We start from the raw sequence: 15901 nt of genomic DNA on the forward strand, positions 1-15901 counted from the left end.
ACAGGGGCCTCGGCCCAGCAGGGGCACTGGCAGAGCCGATGCTACAATCATCTGCTTTGTGTACAAAAGCAGGGGGGCGATGGGGAGAGGAGGGGGAAGCAGCACATGGCCTGGCCAGGGTGTTCTCGGGGTCGCATGGTTTCTATCTTCCTAGGAAGCAGTCGGGCCAGAGCCGGGAGCCTGTGATGGGCCGGGAGCAGATCCGGCGTCCCTCCAGGGCAGCGTTTTCTGCTAGCGGGCCAGGAGGGGGAGCAGTGCTGCCCGGTGGGGGAGGTGGGTCCAGCGCCCAGGCAGGGCCAGTCGTGTGCAGAACGTGCCCCACAGGGACTCCTGGCCAAGCAGTTCACAGCTTTTCCTTGCTGGCTGGAGAAAGGCAGGGAGCCGGGCTGAGGCCGGGCTGTTCTCATCCATCCTGCGTCAGGCTCAGCCGCGAGCAGCCCCCATCGCAAAGGGAGCTCCCAGTCCCCACGGGCCGGCCCGCACGCCCGCCGCGGCGAAGCCGGCTTCTCCTTGTTCCGTGTGCAGAAGGGCAGGCCGGGTCTGCCCCCAGGCATGCCGAGGTAGTGACGGGACAGTGGCGTGGCTGGAGAGGCCCAGCCCTGCAGTACAGTGGAGTGACATGGATACCAGGTCCTTGGCGCCAGCTGGAGGGATCGTCATTCAATTACACAGACGCGCCCACGCCGGCCTGTCCATAAACGTGAAACGTCCCTGCTCCGGAGCGGGTCCCAGGGCCGGCGCCGGGGGAGGGGAAGGCGGGCCGCCTTACGAATTCCCGCGGTATGTGATGTTCGTGAAGGTGGAGGTGGCGCCTTTGTATAAGGGGTTGTTGGCCTGTAACAGAAACACAACAGATGTCGTGTCACACAGCCCTGCTCGCCAGCAGGCCGCAAAGCACCCAGGGAAGGTAAATAGCATCATTGCCCCTTTATAGATGGGGAAATTGAGGCCTCCTGACCCCATGCATAGGTGCCGACTCAGTGGGTGCTCTGGGGCTGGAGGACCCCCCCTCCGCCCCACTCCAACTCACCTCTGCCTCTCCTCCTCCCCTGAGCAGGCTGCCACATCCTGCTTCTCCCTCCTCCCTCCCAGCGCTTGCACCATTAAACGGCAGGGAGCTGTGGGTAGGGATTGAGGGGCACTGGCAGAGCTGGGTGTAGGGAGCCCAGAGCCGGACTAGCTGGGGGCTGCAGGTCAGGATCGAGGGGCACCAGTAGAACTGGGTGTAGGGAGGTCAGGGCTGGGGTAGCGGGGGCCTGCAGGTCAGGATTGAGGGGCGCTGGCACAGCTGGGGTGGAGAGCCCAGAGCCGGACTAGCTGGGGGCTGCAGGTCGGGATTGAGGGGCACTGGCAGAGATGGGGGTGGGGAGCCCAGGGCCAGGCTAGCTGGAGGCTGCAGGTCAGGATTGAGGGGCGCTGGCAGAGCTGCGGGTGGGGAGCCCAGGGCCGGACTAGCTGGGGGCTGCAGGTCGGGATTGAGGGGCACTGGCAGAGCTGGGTGTAGGGAGCTCAGGGCCTGGGTAGCAGGGGGCTGCAGGTCAGGATTGAGAGGCGCTGGCAGAGCTGCGGGTGGGGAGCCCAGGGCCGGACTAGCTGGGGGCTGCAGGTCGGGATTGAGGGGCGCTGGCAGAGCTGGGTGTAGGGAGCTCAGGGCCTGGGTAGCAGGGGGCTGCAGGTCAGGATTGAGGGGCGCTGGCAGAGCTGCGGATGGGGAGCCCAGGGCCAGGCTAGCTGGAGGCTGCAGGTCAGGATTGAGGGGCGCTGGCAGAGCTGCGGGTGGGGAGCCCAGGGCCGGACTAGCTGGGGGCTGCAGGTCGGGATTGAGGGGCGCTGGCAGAGCTGGGTGTAGGGAGCTCAGGGCCTGGGTAGCAGGGGGCTGCAGGTCAGGATTGAGGGGCGCTGGCAGAGCTGCGGATGGGGAGCCCAGGGCCAGGCTAGCTGGAGGCTGCAGGTCAGGATTGAGGGGCGCTGGCAGAGCTGCGGGTGGGGAGCCCAGGGCCGGACTAGCTGGGGGCTGCAGGTCGGGATTGAGGGGCACTGGCAGAGCTGGGGGTGGGGAGCCCAGGGCTAGGGTCAGGATTGAGGGGCATCAGCAGAGCTGGGTGTAGGGAGCTCAGGGCTGGGGTAGCAGGGGGCTGTGGGTCAGGATTGAGGGGCACCGGCAGAGCTGGGGGTGGGGAGCCCAGGGCTGGGCTAGCTGGGGGCTGCAGGTCGGGATTGAGGGGCACTGGCAGAGCTGGGGGTGGGGAGCCCAGGGCTAGGGTCAGGACTGAGGGGCATCAGCAGAGCTGGGTGTAGGGAGCTCAGGGCTGGGGTAGCAGGGGGCTGCAGGTAGGGACTGAGGGGCACTGGAGAGCTGGGGAGCCCAGGGCTGGGGTACCAGGTCAGCGCCGTGGGCAGTGAGTTTTGCCCAGTGTCCAGCTCTACCCCAGGCAGACAGGATCACTGTTACCAGCACCGCTGTATTTCAAAGAACAGGGCCTAAGAATTTCATCAGCCGCTCGTGCCCTGCGGGGGCCCCTGGAGAGGTGCAGAGCTGCCTCGAACCTCACGGGGAGGGGTGTGGGGGAAACGATCTTCCACCGACCCAGCTGCCCCCCTCCCCCTTTGGTGCCGAATTCCCCGCACTCCGTGTCTCAGCCTTTCCAGCCGGGCCGGGCCAGGCGCAGGGATGGAAAAGCAGGAGGAGAGTGAGTCAGAAGGATGTGCTGGGGACGAGCGCTCAGGGGACGGGGGAGGCTGCTGGGACAGTCTCTCCTGCACACGTGCAGCCCTGCTGACTGGCATGTATCCGGAGGGCAGTGCCCCATAGCCAGGCTTGGGCTCTCCCTCCCCAAGGCCCTTGATCTTCCCATCCCAGCCCCCTTCCTGCCAGAGCATCTCCTGGCTTCCCAACACCTACCCAGGTCCCCTCTGACCCGCCAGGCCCAGATACCCAGGGCATCTGGGTTCCTGCCTGAATCCGCCATGTTGCCCCAACAGAGGGGGGTGGGGCACAGCAGCCAAGCGCAGTCACCCCCCCCACACCGTGACAGCGGGAGAGGAGCGGGCTGCCCACCCGACCCTTACCGTGTCCCATTTCGCCCGTGCCCTCTCTTCCTCGAACTTGGCGAACTCCCGTCGGTCGTGGACAGTGATCAGGAGCTTCCAGATGAAAAGGGCGACCAGGCCGATGAGCAGGATGGCCCCCACCACCGGGAGCAGAACCATCAGGATGTCCGGCCCCTTGGGACAGTCTGGGAAGGGAAGGAGGGAATTAGTGCTCGGCCATTCCCTGCTTAACCCGTGCATCTACTGCAGCTCAACAACAGAAGAGCTTCTTCGGCCAGCAGCAGTAGCAGGTCTCTTATCCTGTGCTATGAAAGGGCAGCATTTCACCTACATTCAGGGGCGGATCCAGCACTGAAGCAGCCCCCTTGAGTTACTCTTGGGCCAACAGGTGGGGTTTACAAAAGGGCCTGAGCCAGCCTGGCACCCAAATCCCCCTGCAATGCACCCTTGCTCCCTTTGGCTCCTTGGAACGCTGCAGCCAATGCATCTGCAGGGCCAGGGCACTCAATATTATGCAACCTTGGGCCAAAGCCTGGATGTTCCCAAATGTCTCATGCTGGCTTCACATCCCACAGCTAGAAATGCAAGGGGCATGGCCTGCAGCAGCAGGGACAGTCCTGCAGGTCCCTGAGCCCCTGACTGTAACAGGGAATCACAGACTATCAGGGTTGGAAGAGACCTCAGGTCACCTAGTCCAATTCCCAGACAGATTTTTGCCCCAGATCCCTAAGTGGCCCCCTCAAGGATTGAACTCACAACTGTGGGTTTAGCAGGCCAATGCTCAAACCACTGAGCTATGATCCATACCTTGCCTCCCAGGATGCTGGGAGGGTGACCGTGGTACAGACTGGGAGGTGCCCTGATGCTCTGAGAACAGGGGCCAGGTCATACATCTGGCTGGGATCGCCCGTCCTCGAGCCAGCCGGTCCCCTCTCGTTAACCTGCTTTCCTTCACATGCCTGATGGGCGAGGCAGCTGGTGATCGCAGAGGACACGAGATGCTGCCTGGCACCTGCTCCCCTTGGGGAATGAAGGGCTCCAGGGCTGGGGGCAGGGTAGGTGGAGTTCCCTGGCTTCTAACATCCTCTGACAGGCCGCAGTTCTTGTGGCTTTGCTCATGTTTCCATCTGTCTGAAACTCCCTCCCCCACATCGGGCAGGTTGGCTCTGCTCCGAACCTCCTCCCCTATCCTAAGCCAGCGTCTGCTAACACCTCCTGGCTGTCTCCGTGTCTGACGGAGGAGGGGACACACCCACTCCCCAGCCTCTGACGTGACGTGCAACCCAAACAAACCTGCGCCACCTTTGCCCTCCTGTCTGTCAGGCCCGCGGGGCCCAGCAAGGCCCTCGGCAGCCAGGCTGTAATTACGCCTGGCAGCTCTTTCCTGCCTCTGCTTTCCAAGGTGCTCGGGGAAAGGCTTGGGATGCCGGCGGTCCCCTAGGCTAGGATGCACCAGGGCAGCGGCTGCCTCCTGCTTGCAGGTCTGCGTGGGGTGTGGTGTTATACCCCTCCCATACAAGGGACAGCCTGCTTCTGTCCATGCCCAAGGCTAGAGCCAAAAGAGGCCCGAGACTCCCCCAGATTATGCTGCAGTGCAGAGGGGTTAGTGCAAAGCTGGTGAACCCCAGGCGTTCCTTGCACGGAGAGAGGTCTCTCCCAAGCTCGGCTCCCCGATGTGTGCCCACTGTACTGAGCTGTGGAGACAAGGCAGGGCCGTGCCGGGGGAGACGGCTGATCTCTGCAGCCCACGCTGGCTGCAGAGAAGTGCAGAGCAAAGCAGCAGCACGGGGAGATGGAGACAGGAAGTCTCTGCGCTGAATGGCGTGAAACAATCCAGTCACGTTCTCACTCAGCCCTCTCAGACGCTCAGGCCCTGAGCCGCACCAGTCAGGACAGGCAAACGGCGACTTTAAATCCTGCTGCTGGTGTACGTTCGGGCAGCCCCCGCGGCTAGTCTAACATGCAGAGTGCTCCAGCCTGCTCCCGCCATGCCGTTCTTTTGGCTGAAGGCCAGTCAGCCAGGTATCCCCCAGGGGCTGGTCACGCTGGCAGAAAGCGGCCGCAGCAGAGCCCAAGGGGCTGAGAGGTGCCAAGACTTTCCACCCTCCACACACATCTGGGGAAGCTGATGGACCTGAACTCATTACGTGGGACCAGTCTGTATGAACAGGGCCTGGAAGAGGAAATGGATCATGTCCTAGGGTGACCAGATGTCCCGATTTTATAGGGACAGTCTCGATTTTTGGGTCTTTTTCTTATATAGGCTCCTATTACCCCCCACCCCGTCATGATTTTTCACATTTGCTGTCTTGTCATCCTAGCATGTCCACAGAGTTTCTTTGTTCTGTTGCCTATGTTTCGGTTGCATTTGTCAAACGCAAGGGGACAGGTCTCGCTCTCCCGGCGGTGCGAAGCACAGAAGGTTACAGCTGTGTGTTGGACACCAGAGCCCACCTGAGCTCCAGCTACTGTGGCCTGAAGCCACTCCTGAGCCCGGGCTGCCAGACACGAGGCAGAATCATTTCATATCATCTTATTCAGTCTCCAAAAACAGCCAGGGAAGAATCCGACCACAGAAGGGCCTGTAGCCCTTAGGGCAAGGAAAGGCTGTTTGCCACCTGCGGCACGGATGCTGGCACGTCATGTGGGCTAACTGCTCAGTGCTAGTCCCTGGGATTTCCCAACACCACCCAGCAGCATAAAGACTCTGAGCATGCTCCTAGTAGGCATTGGGAAACAACATGGTCTGGCCCTTCCCTCGGGGTGTGTGTAAACACCCTCCCCCGTTCGGCACTACTGTCATATAAACAATACTAGAACAGAGCTGGCCTGACCCCCTGGCTCCTGCTTTATTCATTAGAATGCCTCTTGCCTTTAGAAATTAAATCCACATCACTCAGCCATGGGGAGACGTCCGAAGTAGCCCCCCGTGTGCCGCACCCCACCTCCCTTGGGAACCCCTCGGGGACCATCGCCAGTTTGCTGAATTCAGATCTTGGCCAGTGGGCTGGACCTGGGCCTGTCTCCAACTCCGTCATGAGCCGGGGACCTGTGTCTCCTGGCCGAGGGTGAAGGGGGGGTCTCAGAAGTGGATTAGGATAAAAGGGCAGATGCAGGACAGAGAATTAACCAAAAGGGGGAGAGAAGGAGCCCCCAGAAGAGCTGGATGACCAGCGGAGCAGCCACCGGGGCACCGGATGTCAACTCCTCCCCAATTCCCAGGTGAATTCCCACTGGCTGCACCGCTTGCTTCTCAGGAGCCAGTGAATGGCACGGGGCGGGTTCAAGGAAGAAGGGGGAGCATGAAACCTACACCCCAGCAGCTCCGGTTCTGTCCCTGCAGTGTGCCATAAGCCTCCCCCCACTGTACGGAATAGGCCTGGCCTGAAATTCATACCCTGCCTATTATCCCTGGCCTAGCTGCTGTCTACTCCCAGGGCACATCCGGCCTGTGATCACAGGGCGTGAAAGCAGCTTGGGTCCGGAGCTGTACGAATCCACCCGGCACCCTGGGCTCTGCAGCTTCACTGCTAGCGGGATTCAAAGCTGTCAGCTCAAGCTGCCGTCCCGCCGTGTGACACCCGCCCACACAGGAAGCAGCTGTCCAGGCTGGACAGAGCCAGGGCAGCCGACCTGTCCAGCGGAGATCCCATCCAGCAGCTGGGCTCCTCTGGGGCCTGGCTCTGTATCCCCCGCTCCCAGCGGCAGGAGCAGGACCAGCCCAGGACTAACCCTCCTGGGTCATTGCTCGCTCCCTGCCTCACCTGGCTCCTCAATGACGTAGAGGATGGATTTCCCGCTGGAGTCCTCATAATACTGAAACCGCACCACGCAGTCCTTCTCATCCTTGTAGGTACAGTTCACTGCGTCTTTACCTGTATCACCTGCGAGGGGCGAAGGAGAGGCCGTCAGCCCGAACTGTGCGCCCTGGGCGGGGTTAAGCGGACGCTGCCCCGCTGGGCAGACAGCGAAGCTGGGGCTGGGCCTGCGAGTTCCCCCATAGGCTTTGTCTAAATGGGGAAGAAGGCCCTAGGCTGAAACAGGAGCTGAATCCTGCTGTGAGATCCCCTGAGCACTGGGGTTATTACCGAGAGCCCCGGACTCACTGCTCAGAGTGGCCACTGCTGCGTGGGCACCAGGATCCCAGCGCTGGCTGGGCGTGGCCGAGCAAGGTGTGAAATCCCCAGGGGCACCCACCAGGCTCTGCTGCTCTTACGGATGGCAGGGCCCACCTCCCGCAGAGCTCAACGGGAGTGGGACGGGGCCCCAGTTCTGTAGTCGCTTTCCTGGCCAGCGCCGCGGGAAAGGAGGCTGGGGCTGGCCACGTGGGGCGGAACGATGCTCGGCAGGCAGGGCGCTGAGCTCTGGCTGCATTAGGCAGGTGGCCGAGCAGAGGTCAGGCGAGGCCAACAGGTGCTAGCCACACTCAGTGGCAACAAATGCCAATGATCCACCACCCTGCTGGGCATTCTCAGTTCAGCACCAAGCAGCCGACGTCGGAGACCCCAGCTGAGAGCCCAGCTCCTCCCTCGCTCACCGAGTTCCTGCACCGACTTGATCTCGTCACGGCAGATGTAGCTGCAGGTTTGCTGCTCCATCAGCGTCCCCCTCTCGAACATCTTACACTCCACGCAGTCCCTGAGGAGGAGGAAAGAGTGACGAAGGACAGGGACATCAGCGGATGCTATGTGCAGCTCCAGGGCTCTAGGGGAGAAGGGTCCCCCCCAATCACTCCAACTGCTTCACTTTGTTCCCCTATCCTCTGTCCCTGCTTCTCAGTGGGGATCCCCTGTGCTCCCCAATGGGGCCTGACACGGACACTGGTCTCGACCCTGCCTCCTGCCAAGCCCCTGGGTGTGTGGGAGGCTTCCCCCAGGGATCCCAGGGAGGGGGACCCTGATTCTGACTCTCCCACGCAGGAGTGACTCTCTGCCCTGCATCCACCCTGATTTTACGCTGGACGATCGGCCGCCTCATGGCAGCAGGGTCTCACAAACCTGCCCCCCCCCCCGCCCCAGATCGCAATCAGAGCATCCCAGAAAGTCTAGAGCTCAGCGCAGACCCTTCCTAATGAGGTGCCAGCCAGACCCATGCACTGAACCCACGCCAGCACCACCCACTGAGATCCCCACCGCCCAGAACCCAAGCGAGCAGCGCCAGCTCCGCCCGCCTCAGCCCCACTCACTTCTTGATGGTGCAGGCGTCGGGGCAGGTGGGGCACTTTTCGCAGGTGTCCCCGTAGGAGCCGGCCTGGGTGCACTCGCATTTCCCGCACTGGCAGTGACCGTGCCCACTGCACACCAGGTCGTTGCTGGACACGCAGGTGTCGGTGCGCGTGGTGCAGTTGCAATACTCCCCGGTCCAGTCTGAGTCACAGAGGCAGTCCCCGCAGCTGCACTGCCCATGGCCTGCGGGCGAACACAAGGGAGTGAGGTGTGACCCCAGGCCGCCCGCCTAGGCTTGCCTGGCTTCCCGGGGCCTTGGGATATCGACAGGGCTGGGAGGCCCTGGAAAGTGAGACGCTAATCCAGGCTGGGGCCTGCCAGGACCCATCTGGCCTGACCGCCCCACATGGCTCTGCCAATGCACCTCCCTCTTGACTGGCACCACCCTCTGCTATCCAAGTCCCCACCAGCAGCTTTGCCGCCTTATGTTAGCCTGCAGCCCCCCCATGCTAGTCCCGACGGGCAGCCACAGGCCCCCTTGTTGACGTTCCCTGACGTTGCGACGCGTCAGTTAGCCAGGCCCTTTGTAAAACAAACCACCCTGCTGGGAGCTGAACTCCACAGCTCATTGCAAAGCTGCCTGGAACTCTGTCCCAGTCCGGTTCCCCGGGGATAGCGGGAGGCAGCGCTGAGTTTGGGCCCCAGGGGGTTTCTCTGTCCGTTTGGAATGAGTCTAGAAAGCGAAAGAGACACATGGCTGGACTCTTGCTCAGTTCCTCCCTTGACCCCTAAGTCCTAGGGCCCCTCCTTGGGTAGGGCTGCTCCAGAAACAGAGGGCTGTTTGGCTCACGGGTTTTGGTTCTGGCCCCAAAGATCCCAGCAAACCAAGCTGGAGTGTTGGACCCACAACAAAGCCGACCCGGCCCCTGCCCTCATTGGAGCACTGGGGAATCCTGCCGGTCGCTGTGGTTGGGAGTGGGACCGCAGCCCCTGGGTTAGGCTTTCCTTGGGAAAACTGTCCAGGGCTTCAGTTTCCGCTCAGCCCTGGGCGCAGCATTGCTGCTGGAGAGACTGAATATGTCGCTTTTTAGATAATGGGAAACTAGAGATGAGCCAGAGGAAAACTGGCCAGACAGGCCTGGTGAGAGCTACAGGTTGGCACGCTGGGGCTGGATGGGGGGCAGTGATCAGCATCAAGGGGCATTGGTAGAACTATGTGCAGGGAGCCCCAGGCTGGAAGAGCAGCGGGTGCCGTGGGTCAGGATGGAGGGAGGATGGTTACGCTGCGGGGATGCAGATGTAGCCTGACAGGTACATCCGGGAGAAGGATGTTAGTATAAACTTTCCTCTCGCCCCCATTTTAATTTCACAGTCGGCACCGACAGATTGGGGAAGGTGAAGGTATGTGAGATACGGACCAGCCCCACCCAGGAGCTCCGAAGAAAGGTCCCGACGCTGATCTCGTTAACTTCTCAGCCCCAACTAGAGTGACTCCGAATTGACAGCAGTGTGACTGAGAGCAGGCCCTCTGTAGGCTGCTCCCCCTGCCCCACCCATTATGGGGCTTTGATGCTGCCACCCTCTCCCCATGATGACAGCCTGGGTGATAAACCGCCCGCTCACCCCCTTCCCTCCATGGCTTGTTTGTTCGTTGGGTGTCATCAATTTGTCATTGTCCTGATAACCAGCTCGGGCCAAACATCTGGCGTCACTGCATTGCACAACAGCCAGGGAAGCGTGTGACGGACCAGCCCAGAGTACACTGGGAGAGTGGGGGAGCCGGTCGTTATCGCTGTGAGTCACAGGGACACTCCCCCATTGCCACGGAGGCTCTGGAAGGCTCACTAGGGAAAAAAACAGCCCCACCCCTCCCGCCTCCACTGCTGGGGCGGGATAAGCCTCGAATAACGGCAGATAAGGAGGCCCCAAGGGAGGGGTGGGGGGAGGTTGGGCAGTGTGGGGTGGGAGCAGAAAGCAACAGGGGCGCTGGGTGTGCCAGGGACAGAAGCCCAGTGGGGAATCTGGCCGGGGGGGCTCCGCTCAGCGAGGGGGGGAAACACTGGGCTGTGAAGGGGAACCCGGGAGCAGGCTGCAAAGCCCCAAGGCAGAGTCTCTCCCTTGCAGGGTGGTTCAAAGCCCAGCTCCCAGGGATCTTATGGGAACCCCCAAGGTCTGTGCCCCGGGGCAGGTCTCTTGGGGGATTTGGGGGCTTCCCTGAGCGCTGATGGCTGCAGAGTCAAGTGGCTGCCCCCTCTCCTGCTCCCTGGGGATGGGATGGGTTTGAACCTGCTGATGGACTGGGCCAGGGCCCCTCTGTGCTGGGAGCGGCTGGGGGCTCTCTCTGGAGTGAGCTGTGTGTCTGCGCGTCTTCCAGCGTTCAGGGAGCAGGGCAGGGACTCGCTGACCCCCTTTCAGGACATGCTGTTCTGAGTCAGGCCCGCCGCCTGCTCCCGCCGTGAACCCTGCACTGCTTTGCTTGGCTGCTTCCGTGAGACGCACCAAGGGAAAGAAACAAACAGATGTGGTGTTAACCCGACTGGCTCGGGAAGGGAGAGCATGGCAACGGGGCCAGCCTGCCCTGCAGCAAGGGGTCTCCTCAGGCATTCCTTGTGCAGGAGGTCAGACTAGATGATCAGATTGGTCCCTTCTGACCTATGAGTCTATGAGTCTATGCCATCTGCTCAGGTTAAGCCACTGAAATGCAGCCAGCTCTGGGGGGGGGACACGACCTGGCAGCTGCTACTCAGCACTGTACAACAATAGACATCCTGCAGCCAACTACACCGACGGAGGAATTTTAGGCAGCCCGTGTGGAATGACACAAGCTGGAATACAATCAGAGCGAACCCCTCTTTTCCTTCGGGGAGCTGCCATCAGATCTTGGAGGACTCCCGGCATCTTAGACCCAGCACCAGCTGAATGCTAATACAGCTGGGCAGAGCACGGCCTCGGGAACCCCTCACCCCTCCGAGCGCCCCTTAGCACGCCAGAGCCGGGGGCCACTTACCCGAGCACATCTCGCCCTTGAAGCGGACGCAGGAGAAGTCGTCGCACTCGCAGTACTTGCCGGTCACCTTGCCGAAGTCGCTGGCGTGGCAGACGCACTGGCCGCAGAGGCACTCGCCCCGCTGGCTGCACAGGGGCTGCCCCGCGCCGGGGCTGCAGTTGTCCTGCTGCATGGGGCTGTACTCCTCCTCAGAGCACTCGCAGCGGGAGCCCAGCCGGCCCGGGGAGCAGCGGCACACGCCGCACTCGAAGGTGCCATTGCCTTGGTGGCAGGCGGGGCTGTCGGGCTCGGCGTGCTCCTGGCAGGTGCAGTTGCACTCGAAGTTCACCAGCACCGTCAGGCTATCCTTGAAGCCCACGGGCTTGATGGTGAAGGATTTCTCCTGCTGCTGCGGGCAGCCCCGCACCTTGGCCTCGATGTTGAAGCTCACCTGGGGAGGGAAGCGCAGGGGTTCGATTCAGGGAGGGCTGCTCCAAGTACAGCCGGGGTCGCCTGGCCGCAAGGCCTGAGATCCAGGGCCGTCAGCCCGTCCCTTCCAGGCATGTTCCACCCGACGCTGCCTGGCGATATGGGGCAGCACAGGCTGGCAGCGAGCCATTCGGAGAGAACCGCAGGTGCTACACGGCGTCCCCTTTTGTATTCGGCCCAGCCACAGAGACACTACAAGCCTGTGACCTTCTCCTGCAGGGGCAGAGGCTGGGGATGATCCCAGAGCTCCTGCAGCTGGATCCCTCTCCCAGCCGGCCGCCAGCTGGCAAGACTCACCGTGTCTCCTATCTTGAGTCCCACGCAGGACTTGAGTCCCTGGATGACCTCGTTGTTGAGGCAGGTGGCGTTGAAGGAGAGGGACAGCTCCTCGGGCAGGTCTCGCACCTCCAGCTCCACCTTGGAGCGGATTTTCTGGAGGGAGGGAGGGAGGAACAGCGCACACCCCACACTTAGGAGAGGGCATTGGGAGGATACAGCTGAGCACTAGGAGCGGGGAGCTCTCACCGGCAGCCAGCGCAGAGACGCAGGCCTATGGAGACGCAGAGAGGGCCAACTGGCTCCATCTCCCAGGGGTCACCAAGCAGCTGTCACATGGTGACAACTTTCCTCAGCTACCGCCCTGGGCTGGATCGGAACTGGTGACCTGCTAGGGAGAGAGGGAGGCCCTCCTAGAGCAGCGAGCTTGGCGCACGTCCCCGAGGCGTGCTTGGGGAAAAAAAGACTCGCTTGCCAAAGGTCCTTCCTCTGCCGCCGAGGCATCAGCCAGAGGGCCGGCCTGTCTGCCGGGAGGAGGGGAAGGGGACAAGGTGGGGAATGGGATGACCTCACTTCCTCTGTGCGTCGCTAAGGCAGATGTTCACTGCTGTAACCGGGGAGGCTGCTCAGGGCACAAACAGCTGGCGAGCGTCTCTGGGCTGCTTCGGGCTGGAGCTCTGATGCAACGCGTGGTGTGTGTGTGTGTGTGTGTGTGTGCGCGTGCGCGCAGGTCCCTCTTTAAGAGCTGAGATCCTGCAGAAGCACACCCCATTTTGCTCTGCTTCTGACATGAGGCTCCTCTCAAATCAGGAGACCCCTCTAGGAACCCTCCAAAACTTCTGCAGGCAGCGGCCCTGCTGGATGCCCTAGGCTGCCCTGGGTTTGCCCAGGAGCCATGGAGTCCCTGCTGCTCTCACTCACCCCATAGGAGTCCAGAATGAGCTGCAAGACGTTGCTGGAGTCGCTGGACAGGGTCCCCACGGTGGTGCCGGGAATCAGCTCGCTGTAGTTCTGGCAAGAAAACACACAGCCAGAGGTTCGGTGCCAAGGCCTGGCGCTAAGCTCGGCTCACTAGCTTTGTGGAGCGTGGCTGCTTTGCCGGGGCATCAACCCAGCATTTGCCACGTGGCCCAAAGCTCTGCCCCAGCGTGCACCAGGGCAGGGGTCAAACCTCCGCGGGGGGAGCGTTTGCAGACACAGGCAGGGTCAGGCTGTGGCCAGAGCACTGGCCTGGGAGCCAGCAGAGCCGGGATCTCTTTCTTGGCTCAGCCGCTGTCTTGCTGGGTGACTGTGGCCAGGCCACAAGACCTGAGACTGGAGAGTTGAGGGTCATTGAAGGTCTGGGAGGGGGTTACGAATGGGTTTCTAGCCACCTGGGAGCAGATTGTGGGCAGACGCAGTGTCTCCTTTCATTGGCCAAGGGTGGCTCGCGACGGCCTGGCCCTGGGGGCTGCCTGTGAATGTCTTGGGGGTCGGCTCACAGCTCCAGCTGTCACGCGGGGTGGCCCTGGGTGTGCTGAGCTCCTCAGGTGCTGGGGAAGGGAGGGAGCCACCACGGGGGGCGGATCTTCCTAGGCTCTGGGTGGGGCATCCAGGACGCCAGCGTGAAGCAGTCACCTTGTAGAGGCCGACCACGCTCTGCGTCACGGCAAAGATCAAGTTGATGTTTTTCTGGGAGAGTTTCTCAGTCATCAGGCCCAGCGAGGGATAGTCCTGGGGAGAGAAATGAGTTGTCAGGCCTTGGGGGTTGGCGCTTCCGCAGGCGCAGCTGGTGCTGAGACATCTAATCCCCCACCCGCAGCCCCACTGCACAATACGTCTCACCAGGCCCTGCCGGCCTGGCCTGTATTCCCCTCCTCTCCCCTCCCCGGAGGCTGGAGTTCTGTCTGCCCTCAGCAGCCTGCACCTCCTCTTGCTGCCATCCCATGTGGGGTAGGGAATCCCAATCCCACAGGCTGTTCCCCCGGGACATGGCTGGGGGAGCCCTGCAACCAGCACACATACTCCCTTTACTGTCTTACATGTACACAGGTGCACACACATGGCCCATGAACATCCACGTGTGCACACAACTACACACACACACACACTCCTGCGTTTACACACAGAGGTATGCACACATATCTATCTGTGTACTCTTGTGCGCAAGCTTCCCACGTTCCACAGGGACCCGCTTCCCTCTCCCCCGACCCGCAGGCAGGGCCCTGCATTTACCAGCGTGGTGGAAGCCGAGTAGAGATTATCCTTGTCAATATGGCACTGCCCGTCGTTGGGCTGTATGATCCCCGCCAGCCTCCCGTCCAGAGCGATGTGGGTCTTGGCGTCTGTCGTGAACACCAGCAGGTGACTAGCATCGTTCCTCCAGCCAATCTTCTCCTGCAGCAAAACACAGGAGTGGGTTCCCAGCCTTTTCTATACCTTAGCATTGTTGGACATCCGTGGAGGCCATCATTACTGTTATGGCCTGAGCTCTGGTATCTGGAGCAATCAGGGGTGACCAGTGCCAGGGGCAAGCCAGCAAGGAAGTATGGGCTACTTCTAAACGTGGGATATGATTAGGAAGAGATGTAAATTAAAAAAGGGGACACCCTGATGCTTCAGGGCATGAGCAGCACTGACCACCTTGAGGTCAGGAAGAATTTCCCCTGATGGGCAGGTTATTCCATGGTCCAATCTGGGGTTCCCTGCCCCTTCCTCTGAAGCATCTGGCACCGGTCCCAGAGACTGTTCTGTTCTGACCCAGCCTGCCAATTCCTGTGTTCAGCGTTCAACCCCCTGCACCTCACACCTGCTCTCGCTGCACATCCCGCTGGCCTCACCGCACTGCGAGATGCCCAACCCACAGCATCCTGCCTGGTGACCCTTCTCTGCCCCAGGCCAGAGCTCTTACGTCACAGACGGTCGCTTGGATGATGGCATCAAACCCCCCTTCGGGCGCGTCGCGGTTCCGCGAGACGCTCTGCTTGCGCACCTCCTCGTTGAAGCGGGTCACCTCGTCCGTGAGCGTCAGGACGTGTTTGTAGCCGAACATGGGCAGGCAAGTTTGGTGGATCCTGTGGGGAACCAACCGTGGAGAGCAGTACTGTAGCTCCCCAACACAGGGGAAGGTCAAGAGCGTGGATAGCACAGCGCCCCTGCGGCCTAGCACCCAGCGTGTCTTGCAGTATCCTAACTGGTATGGGGGTTTTCAACCATTTCTGTATCCCCCCCACCCCCCTGCTCCATACTGGGACATCTCTCCCAGCTAGCTGGGACTGCTCCCCTTTGCAATAGGGGAACAGCAGGGTATTAGCGACCCCCCGCAGGAGACACAGAGCAATCGAGCAATGTAGCCAGCCCAAGGTGGTGGAGCAAACTCCTGCAGGCTCTCGGTACCAAACCTAATTGTGCTGCGCTCTGAGTGTAAGGCGCACTCCGCAAACACAGAGCACGTGTGATATATTTAATCTACACAGAAAAATCCCCCTTGGTACAGGAAAGGAGAAAGAGCCATCGACTGACAGATGCCAGTCACATGGCTCAATGCACCTCTGGAAGGTGCTCAGATACCACGGTGATGGACATGGGTATAAGAACCTGAAGAGTGGTTTGAGCATTGGCCTGCTAAACCCCAGGGTTGTGAGCTCAATCCTTGAGGGGGCCATTTAGGGATCTGGGGCAAAAATCTGTCTAGGGATTAGTCCTGCTTTGAGCAGGGGGTTGGACTAGATGACCTCCTGAGGTCCCTTCCAACCCTGATATTCTATGATTCTGAGAGAACAGCAACAGCTGAGCTCTTCTGAGAATCAGGCCTCCTTTGTGGGTGGATAGTGCTTGAAAAGCTGGGCCTGAGCACTTTGGAAAAGTTGGCACACATCATCTGCAAATTTGGCATAAACCCCTCATTGAGTGCATGCAGCTCCCTTTGGGAGATCGAAAGCACCAGGCTCACCAT

At 61.2% G+C, this 15901-nt stretch overlaps 1 protein-coding gene across 1 annotated transcript in view; it reads right to left on the reverse strand.

Moving 5' to 3' along the window:
- Window positions 1-15901, reverse strand: part of ITGB3 (integrin subunit beta 3) — a 40722-nt gene that overhangs the window by 1176 nt on the left and 23645 nt on the right. The window contains exons 5-15 of the mRNA XM_030540990.1: window positions 14858-15020; window positions 14182-14343; window positions 13585-13680; window positions 12889-12978; window positions 11989-12123; window positions 11224-11653; window positions 8237-8459; window positions 7589-7689; window positions 6816-6935; window positions 3070-3236; window positions 1-834 (exon numbers count right to left, since the gene is read on the reverse strand). The exon at window positions 1-834 is cut by the window's left edge and continues 1176 nt beyond it. Of these exons, the coding sequence (XP_030396850.1) occupies window positions 766-834; window positions 3070-3236; window positions 6816-6935; window positions 7589-7689; window positions 8237-8459; window positions 11224-11653; window positions 11989-12123; window positions 12889-12978; window positions 13585-13680; window positions 14182-14343; window positions 14858-15020 (1756 nt within the window). The 3' untranslated portion in view covers window positions 1-765. The remainder of the gene's footprint in view (window positions 835-3069; window positions 3237-6815; window positions 6936-7588; window positions 7690-8236; window positions 8460-11223; window positions 11654-11988; window positions 12124-12888; window positions 12979-13584; window positions 13681-14181; window positions 14344-14857; window positions 15021-15901) is intronic.

This window comes from Gopherus evgoodei, chromosome 23, assembly GCF_007399415.2.
Source record: "Gopherus evgoodei ecotype Sinaloan lineage chromosome 23, rGopEvg1_v1.p, whole genome shotgun sequence".
NCBI classification, from domain to species: Eukaryota; Metazoa; Chordata; order Testudines; family Testudinidae; genus Gopherus; species Gopherus evgoodei.